The 9,538-nt window shown below is 46.9% G+C and overlaps 1 protein-coding gene across 1 annotated transcript; it reads right to left on the reverse strand.

The window, feature by feature from the left end:
• Positions 1-1,547: 1,547 nt before the first annotated feature.
• dpm3.L (dolichyl-phosphate mannosyltransferase polypeptide 3 L homeolog) lies at positions 1,548-2,315 on the reverse strand. The gene is made up of 2 exons (XM_018231575.2): positions 2,159-2,315; positions 1,548-1,942 (listed from the first exon to the last, which is right to left on the reverse strand). The coding sequence occupies exon 2, from the start codon at positions 1,902-1,904 to the stop codon at positions 1,626-1,628; it is 279 nt and encodes a 92-aa protein (XP_018087064.1). The 5' UTR covers positions 1,905-1,942; positions 2,159-2,315; the 3' UTR covers positions 1,548-1,625.
• Between the last annotated feature and the right edge of the window lie 7,223 nt (positions 2,316-9,538).

Consider the following 9,538-nt stretch of genomic DNA (forward strand, 5'->3'; position numbering starts at 1 on the left):
ATGCCAGTCAGCAGCATCAAGGGCAAATAAGGTCTTGACTTGTATTAAATGAGGCAGAGAGTCACGGGAGGAGGGGGTCCCACTGTATAGAGCACTGGTAAGGCCCCATCTAGAATATGCCCTACAGTTTAGAGGAGGGAAAGGGGTGTTACAGGGAGAGCTGGGAAGTGAATCAGGGGTACAGGCTGATACATTAGATAGGTACAAGGAAGGGTCGGATGCTTTATTCACCAGTAGCTCCTCCCAGCAGACAGGAGGGAGCCAATGAGATTAGAGGAGGGAAAAGGGGTGTTACAGGGAGAGCTGGGAAGTGAATCAGGGGTACAGGCTGATACATTAGATAGGTACAAGGAAGGGTCGGATGCTTTATTCACCAGTAGCTCCTCCCAGCAGACAGGAGGGAGCCAATGAGATTAGAAGAGGGAAAGGGGTGTTACAGGGAGAGCTGGGAAGTGAATCAGGGGTACAGGCTGATACATTAGATAGGTACAAGGAAGGGTCGGATGCTTTATTCCCCAGTAGCTCCTCCCAGCAGACAGGAGAGAGCCAATGAGATTAGAGGAAAGGGGTGTTACAGGGAGAGCTGGGAAGTGAAACAGTGGTACAGGCTGATACATTAGATAGGTACAAGGAAGGGTCGGATGCTTTATTCACCAGTAGCTCCTCCCAGCAGACAGGAGGGAGCCAATGAGATTAGAGGAGGGAAAGGGGTGTTACAGGGAGAGCTGGGAAGTGAATCAGTTGTACAGGCTGATACATTAGATAGGTACAAGGAAGGGTCGGATGCTTTATTCACCAGTAGCTCCTCCCAGCAGACAGGAGGGAGCCAATGAGATTAGAGGAGGGAAAGGGGTGTTACAGGGAGAGCTGGGAAGTGAATCAGGGGTACAGGCTGATACATTAGATAGGTATAAGAAGGGGTTGGATGGTGTTTAGCAAGTGAGGGAATACAGGGATATGGGAGATAGCTCATAGTACAAGTTGATCCAGGGACTGGTCCATTTTGGAGTCAGGAAGGAATTTTTCCCCCTCTGAGGCAAATTGGAGAGAATTCAGATGTTTTTTTGCCTTCCTCTGGATCAACTGGCAGTTAGGCAGGTTACTTTAAAGGTTGAACATGATGGACATGTGTCTTTTTCCAACTTACCTTCCTATGTCCCTATGAATATGTAAGCGGTATATGCTGTATTAGAATGCATTGAGTGAACTTACTCCAGTAGACGGTGGGCTCGGGTACAAATGTGCCAGACCTTGAGCAAAGGGAACAGATATGAGAAACATGAGAGGAGGCTGCACAGGGCTGGACTCACAAAGTAGTAAAGTCAGAATCACATTGTAACACATTAAACATCTACATTTTATTCTCCATAATGAAGAACCAAGGCCGGATGTGTTTTCGTAAGTAAGTGTCCCTGTTAGACACAAAACCTTGGTTCTTCATTATGGAGAATAAAACGTAGATGTTTAATGTGTTACAATGTGGGTCGAGGCCTGTGCAGCCTCCTCTCATGTTTTGTGGTGGATCAGAGAAGGGTCGGACACATGAGACAAATGGAAGAGTTTATTATAAAACAAAACCATTGAGTCGTTGGTTGGTTCAGGGGTCGGGGGCGAGTAGGAAATAATCACAGTCTCAGGCCTTTCAGGGTCAAGTCTCTGTGGGCCTCACTGATTTGCTGGTGCAGTTCCCGGGCGGCCTCCTCACAGTCATTGAAGGTTGCCAGTCTGTAGCCGACAGTAGCCAAAGAGAAGCAGCCGAATGTGACCAGCACATACACGGGCAGTGGCCAAATGACTTGCTGGAGGGGCAGCGGCAGGTCCAGGCCCAGGAGGTTGAAGTTGAGGGAGACCCAAGCGGCTCCCAGGAGACTCAGAGCCACGAGCCACTGGGCCAGTTTAGTCATAGTGACACGTGATGATACAGAGTGGGATGTACGGGTACCTGCAGGAGACACACACTTATATACAGCGACTGTCTATGGCAACTTACAGCAGCCCCTCTGGTTACTATGGTAACACATATCCCTCTTTATTTATAGAGTTACAGCTTCCCCAGCCCAGCTGATAATGAGGCGACAGTCATGCTGCACCCCAACATGTCTCAATGAACAGCAATAGAAACAGTATAATCCCCCGCTGCTTTACGGCCAGTACGTACCTGTTCCCACTCAGTCTTACTAATAGCCCCGCCCCTCCGACCTCATCACTCCGCGTCGGTCGCACAAAGCCAAGTAAAGTGTACGCATGCGTCGTGCAGCCGAGGACGTGTACGCGTGTTCTACCGCGCGGTGGAGCCTGGGAAATGGAGTTGAAGTGACCCGCCACCATTTTAAGATGCGCTCCGTGTAATCGATGTGAAAGTGCGCATGCGCATTCAAGATGAGCGCTATTGCCTGGCTGAGAAAGCGCGGGAAGCAGCGGTGCAGAACTGAACAGCCGCCCAGTGTTCTCTGAGGTGATTCGGCTCAGTGTCAGGCCCGTGTGTTATGTATAAGTGTTCTACAGTTATTTCTGTCTCACCCACTGGACTGCAACTCCCAGCATCCCCTACAGCTCGTGCATCCTTAGCCTGACCTTTCTTTTTCCAGTCCCTTCCCATCCAGTTGCATCCCTCCCCTGTCACTCACTGGGCTGCAGAGCTCACACTCTCCCCTACACTACTTGCCCCTCCAGTCCCTACAGCAGCACAACTACCAATCCCAGCATGCCCTGCCAGCCTGGAGCAGCACAACTACCAATCCCAGCATGCCCTGCCAGCCTGGAGCAGCACAACTACCAATCCCAGCATGCCCTGCCAGCCTGGAGCAGCACAACTACCAATCCCAGCATGCCCTGCCAGCCTGGAGCAGCAGAGGAGGGGGAGTGACATTGTTGGGCAGAATGTTGGGGCAATTGAATGATAAGGGGAGTGGGGGGTCATTAAGCTCATTTATATCTCAGGTAAAAGTATCAGCACCCCCTGTCTCTGGAGCAATTGGGGGGTCCCATGGGCACAACTCACATGTGACTGAGCCCCACTTGTGGCCTATACAGGGGGCCCGGGAGATAAGCAGGTACAGGGAGTTGTCAGTATGAGGAGGTGCAGGGAGTTGCCAGTATGAGGAGGTGCAGGGAGTTGCCAGTATGAGGAGGTGCAGGGAGTTGCCAGTATGAGGAGGTGCAGGGAGTTGCCAGTATGAGGAGGTGCAGGGAGTTGTCAGTATGAGCCATTCATGTTATACCCCCAGTCCCCCCCATGATGGCCCATTCCCAGAGTCTGTATTGAGCAGTGGAGCGGCTCATTAGTCGGCCGGGGGGGGGGGGTTGTGAGAATCCCAAGTGTGTCATTGGCTCCATTAATTAGGCAACTGGACCCCAGGGTGATGCACCCCGTGATGTGATAGTGAGGGGGTCACATGGTACTCTGTATTGTCCCCCAGTCATTGTGACAGTCAGAGCAGACAGTGGGGGGAATATAGTGGCCCCTGTTAATGGGTGGGAATTGGCTCCCATCATGCACCTCTCTCCCAGCCATTGTCCCAGCGCAGGAAGGAGCTGTTTCCTGATGAACCCCCGGCCGGTCTCTTTCTCCAGTACAAACAAACAGATCCTGTTTTCCACATCTCAGGAAGCAGCGGGATACAGGGGGGTCATGCTGAATGTGTTACTGATCTTGGGGTTCCCTAGCAACGCTGCACATACACAACTGATCCCTTACCTGTTCTACATCTGCTGCCTCCAGTCTCTCACCATGAGGGCATTGTGGGAGTTGTAGTCCAAGAACAGGTGAAGAGCTGCAGGTGCCAGGAAAGAATTGCCCAGTGGTGAGTAAGAGAGAAGCCAATGACCTGTGGGCAGCAATAGGCTCCTCCCATACTGGCACTGCCACACTATGTGCCCTTCATCAGGCGGGGGCAGATACATGTGGGGATCAGGGCACTGGGCATATAATGGGGGGGCATGGCGTGAGAACACAATCATTAGCTGTGTGTGTGTGTCAGTGTTATTATTGTGTCATTATTGTGTTTCTCACGTGTGTCTGTGCCAAACACTAACGTCAGTGCCCCCCACACTGGCACCCCTCGCCCCTCTCCCACTTCTCTTCCCACAAGATGTTTGCCCAGCGGCTGCTGATAACGAGTCCCAATGACGGACTGACCCGAGGTCAGAACTTCCCCTGGGCTTCCTGTTTGTCCAACTGCAGCTCCTTCCCATGGGAAAAACTGCCAGCATCCCCAGACAACAGAAGTGTCAGCTCTACAGCCCAGAACTACTCACGCAAGATCATCCCCTGACAACAAGAGTGTCAGCTCTGCAGCCCAGAGCTACTCATGTGAGAAATCATCCCCGACAACAGGAGTGTCAGCTCTGCAGCCCAGAACTACTCACGCGAGATCATACCCTGCCAACAAGAGTGTCAGCTCTGCAGCCCAGAGCTACTCACACAAGATCATCAACCGACAACAGGAGTGTCAGCTCTGCAGCCCAGAACTACTCACGCGAGATCATACCCTGACAACAAGAATGTCAGCTCTGCAGCCCAGAACTACTCACGTGAGAAATCATCCCCAGACAACAGAAGTGTCAGCTCTGCAGCCCAGAACTACTAACTCGAAACCATCCCCCGACAACAAGAGTGTCAGCTCTGCAGCCCAGCACTACTCACGCGAGATCATCCCCTGACAACAGAAGTGTCAGCTCTGCAGCCCAGAACTACTAACTCGAGATCATCCCCCGACAACAAGAGTGTCAGCTCTGCAGCCCAGCACTACTCACGCGAGATCATCCCCTGACAACAGAAGTGTCAGCTCTGCAGCCCAGAACTACTAACTCGAGATCATCCCCCGACAACAGAAGTGTCAGCTCTGCAGCCCAGAACTACTAACTCGAGATCATCCCCCGACAACAAGAGTGTCAGCTCTGCAGCCCAGCACTACTCATGCGAGATCATCCCCTGACAACAGGAGTGTCAGCTCTGCAGCTCAGAGCTACTCACGTGAGAAATCATCCCCAAACAACAGGAGTGTCAGTTCTGCAGCTCAGAGCTACTCACGTGAGAAATCATCCCCAAACAGGAGTGTCAGTTCTGCAGCCCAGAGCTACTCACGTGAGAAATCATCCCCCAACAACAGGAGTGTCAGTTCTGCAGCCCAGAGCTACTCACGTGAGAAATCATCCCCAAACAGGAGTGTCAGTTCTGCAGCCCAGAGCTACTCACGTGAGAAATCATCCCCCAACAACAGGAGTGTCAGTTCTGCAGCCCAGAGCTACTCACACAAGATCATCACCCGACAACAGGAGTGTCAGCTCTGCAGCCCAGAACTACTCACGCGAGATCATCCCCGAACAACAGGAGTGTCAGCTCTGCAACCCAGAACTACTCACGTGAGAAATCATCCCCCGACAACAGGAGTGTCAGCTCTGCAGCTCAAATTGCAGACATTGCTGGGGGCACAACGTGAATGTGATGCTTAATGAAGTCCTTGGCTGAAGAGCTGATTATTATATCCCCCTCACTTGTAGTGCAGTGAGTTGTGGGGTCAGTGGGTATAAAGCATGTGGATGGAGTGAAGGAATTTAGGGTGAAAGAGGGGAATGTTGGGGTGACATGGTGATGCCACTAAACCCCGCCCCCAGCTAATCTCCTAATCTCAGAGATGCCAGTGGCTAGTCAGGAATGTGACTAATTGCCTTAGAGAAAACATCAGTGATGGGCCAGTGACTCGGCTGTGACCCTCAGTGGCCCCTGGCACTTTCACCAGCAATTTATATATGTGAGGGGGAGGGTTTGCTGTCCCACGTGGTCTATGGAGTTCAGGAGAGTTTGTTTGTATATAAGGAGCTGGGAGTCCCTGTAGCCACTCCATCAGCTCTGAGTTTGGACTCATAATGAGATTACAAAGAGTGCAAGCTCTGTGGCCAAACCATGCACATAACACTGATACAAAGCGTTACTGAGTTAGATAGTCAGCTCTGTGGGTGGGAGAATGAGGGGACCCCAGAGAAGGGAATCGAATCCATTCACCTCACACTAACCAAGGGTCTCCTACCCCAAAATATAAAGTATATATATATATAGTATATAGTATAGTATGGTACATATACAGTATATATATATAGAGGCCTCATCTGCTGCAGTGCAATTTAGTGACTGTACTAAAGCTTATGGTGCCGCCTAGTGGTTCCTTCTTGCACTGCACGTGTTATACTGGGGTACAGACAAGTGTCATATTATTATTATTATTATTAACATGTATGTATATAGCGCCAACATATTGTGTAGCGCTGTAAAGTAAATGTGATTATACAACTAAATCACATGAATTCTATACATAGAATATATGGAGTAACAAACATCACAATCAATACAGGTACAAAGGTGAGGAAGGCCCTATGCAAAAGAGCTTACACTCTAAAGGGAAGGGAGTAATACACAAGGTGTGGGAGTGGGCAAGATTGAATTAAGTGGGTGAGAAATGTGGTACTGTATGTGGTGTTGCGTTTGGTAGTTAAGCAGAGTGAGGGGAGGCTTCTCGAAAGAAGTGCGTTTTCAGAGATTTCTTGAAAGCAGAAAGGTTGGGAGAAAGTCGGACAGAGCGTGGGAGAGAGTTCCAGAGGAGGGGTGCAGCCCTTGCAAAGTCTTGAATGTGAGCATGTGAGGAGGTAATGAGAGAAGAGTTGAGTAGCAGGTCAGTAGAGGAGCGTAGTAAGCGAGTGGGTGAGTATATAGAGATGAGTTCAGAGATGTAGGGTGGAGCAGAGTTATGAAGTGCTTTGAAAGTCAGTGTCATTAATTTGAATTTGATTCTGAAAGGTAGTGGAAGCCAGTGCAGGTATTGACAGAATGGCGAGGCAGAGGAGGAGCGGTTGCTGAGGTGTATGAGCCTCGCAGCAGTGTTCATTATGGACTGGAGAGCTGACAGTCTCTGGAGGGGGAGGCCAATTAAAAGAGAGTTACAGTAGTCTAGACGTGATATGATGAGAGAGTGAATAAGAATTTTGGCAGCGTCTTGGGTGATAAATGATGGTATTTATCATTTACTGACATTTACTGACTGAGGGAAGAACAGTGACCTACTCCCCCACTACTCCATAGAGCAACTGTGATACTGTGAGTATGTACATAATATAGTGATCAAAGTGAATCACATACAACAATGTTCCCTAGAGACCACCCTGTATTTGCACAAGCTTTTCTATTGAGAAATGAATCACAGAAAAGCGACACAGCAATACGGTTGTATAATACAAGTAAGTCTTATAGAGTACTCACCACTGACTTATTATTTATTAATTACTTGTTCTGCACAATATATTTATATATAATACACAAAAGCCATGAATATCCTGTAAATGATATCCTTATAAACGGTGAGTTCTGATGTCATCAGTTATAAACGGTGAGTAGTGATGTCATTCTGTCACATGACTCACTAAAACTTGTGTATTATAATAAATAAAGTACCCCCAGTTGCAAAATATGAGGATATTAGAAGTCACCTTGGAGTTCCATGACCTGTATAACTCAGCCTTCGGCCTCGTGCTTTTATATGGTCATGAAACTCCTCGGTAACTTATAATATCCTTATATTTTACAAGAGGGGGTACTTTATTCACTATATACTTACAGCTGTGACAGCTGAGACCCTGCTTAAAGGAGAAGGAAAGCTCCAAGACAGTTTATTGGCAACAGCTTAGCCACAATGCTATATTTATTCTGTAGAATGCTTTGCCATACCTGAGTTACCAGCTGTAGACACTGTCTCTGTTTGTTTAGGATAGCAGCTGTCATATTAGCTTGGTGTAACATCACTTCCTGCCTGAGTCTCTCCCTGCTCACTCATAGCTCTGGGCTCAGATTACAGCACGGAGGGGAGAGGAGCAAACTGAGCATGCTCAAGCCCTAGCCCTGGAGGTTTAAGCTGAAAACAGTTAGTCTGATACAGAAGCCCATGAGTACACAATAGAAGGAAATGTGCTGTTTGACAGAGGACTCAGAGCAGCATTACTTTGAGGGGTTACTGGTGTATTTATATAGACCTTTCTGATAAACCTCACTTACTTTTAGCCTTTCCTTCTCCTTTAAACCTGCTGTAGTGAGACATTATTAATCCAACGAGTTCATGCAGAAGAGCCAATATGTACTGTATAAATCCAGCTATAGCTATGGCACTATTGTGTCATATGATTATTATTATGTATTTCCAGAGCGCAGCATATTGTGCAGTGATGTGGCTCTAATAATACTTATCATTATCCCTATAGTTGCACCCCTATAATGTATAATAATGTATCAATATACAGACATTCACAATATACCACCATCTTATTATACTGACAAGTTGCAGTTACTGCAGCAAAATAGACTAAACTGCAGCACTTTGTGTTCCATCAGTAGCAGCAAATCAGTGATCTGTAATAGAAATACACAGACACAGTATATGAATAACTGGGAATAAACAGGGATCAGCCCTCAGTATTAACCTGTTAGAAGCCACTGGAGTTAATGAGGATGTATATTGTACAGACACATGGTATATGATGTTCACTGCCCTAGTTAGGAAAGCTGTAGTAATACCACAAGGGGTATTTATCCCAATTTAGCTCAATAATTTCTGCTCCAAACGCCAATCAAATCCGCTTCGGGTTTTTTACGCTTAAAATTTGCTTTGCAGGAAAAAAAAATCTGATTTTCACGATTTTTCATCAGTTTTTCAAGATTTTGCACGAAAACCCAGCGCATCAAAAAATCATTGGGACTTCTCCCAATGGGGTAAATTTATCAAAGAGTCAAGCTCCGCCACTAGAGTGAAATGCCGCAGCTCTCCATTCATTTCTATGGGATTTTGAAAGGCTTATTTATCAATGGGTGAAGGTGAAAGTGAAAGTTCACCCTTTGATAAATACGCCTTTAAAAATCCCATAGAAATGAATGGAGAGTGGCGGCATTTCACTATTAACTTGACTCTTTGATAAATATACCCCATCGACTCATACAACCTCGACAGGTCTGAGATGCCGGATTTTCAGATTCGGACTTTTCCATTCTCAGGGTTTTTTTTTTTAAAAGTCCAATTTTATAAAAACAAAATCATAAATTTTTGCATTTGGAGTTTAGTCCAAGTCCAGTTTTATCTCAACATTTTCTGCTACAAACTCCGTTTAAATCCGCTTGGGTTTTTTACACTTATTTATTATTACACTTTCCTGAAAATTAGCTTTGCGGGAAAAATCCGAATTTCATAAATTTTTTCACCTGAAAACTCAGATTTTTTTATGCTTTTTTGCCCGACAACTCAGAAACCTTCGGGGTATTGCACAAAAACCCAGCGCACATCAAAAAATCATTGCGACTTCTCCCATCGACTCATATACAACCTCGACAGGTCTGAGATGCCGGATTTTCAGATTCAGACTTTTCAATCCTCGGGCTTTAATAAATTCCGAAAAATCCGTGATTTTTTTTAAAAGTCTGATTTTATAAAAAAAGAAATCACAATTTTTTCATGATTTTTGCATTTGGAATTTAGTAAATAACCCCCTTACTGTATCTATAGGG

Source organism: Xenopus laevis, chromosome 8L (assembly GCF_017654675.1).
Source record: "Xenopus laevis strain J_2021 chromosome 8L, Xenopus_laevis_v10.1, whole genome shotgun sequence".
NCBI lineage: Eukaryota > Metazoa > Chordata > Amphibia > Anura > Pipidae > Xenopus > Xenopus laevis.

Bases quoted from the DNA above. Each gene is read 5' to 3' on its own strand.
- dpm3.L (XM_018231575.2), bottom strand. From the start codon at position 1,904: ATGACTAAACTGGCCCAGTGGCTCGTGGCTCTGAGTCTCCTGGGAGCC.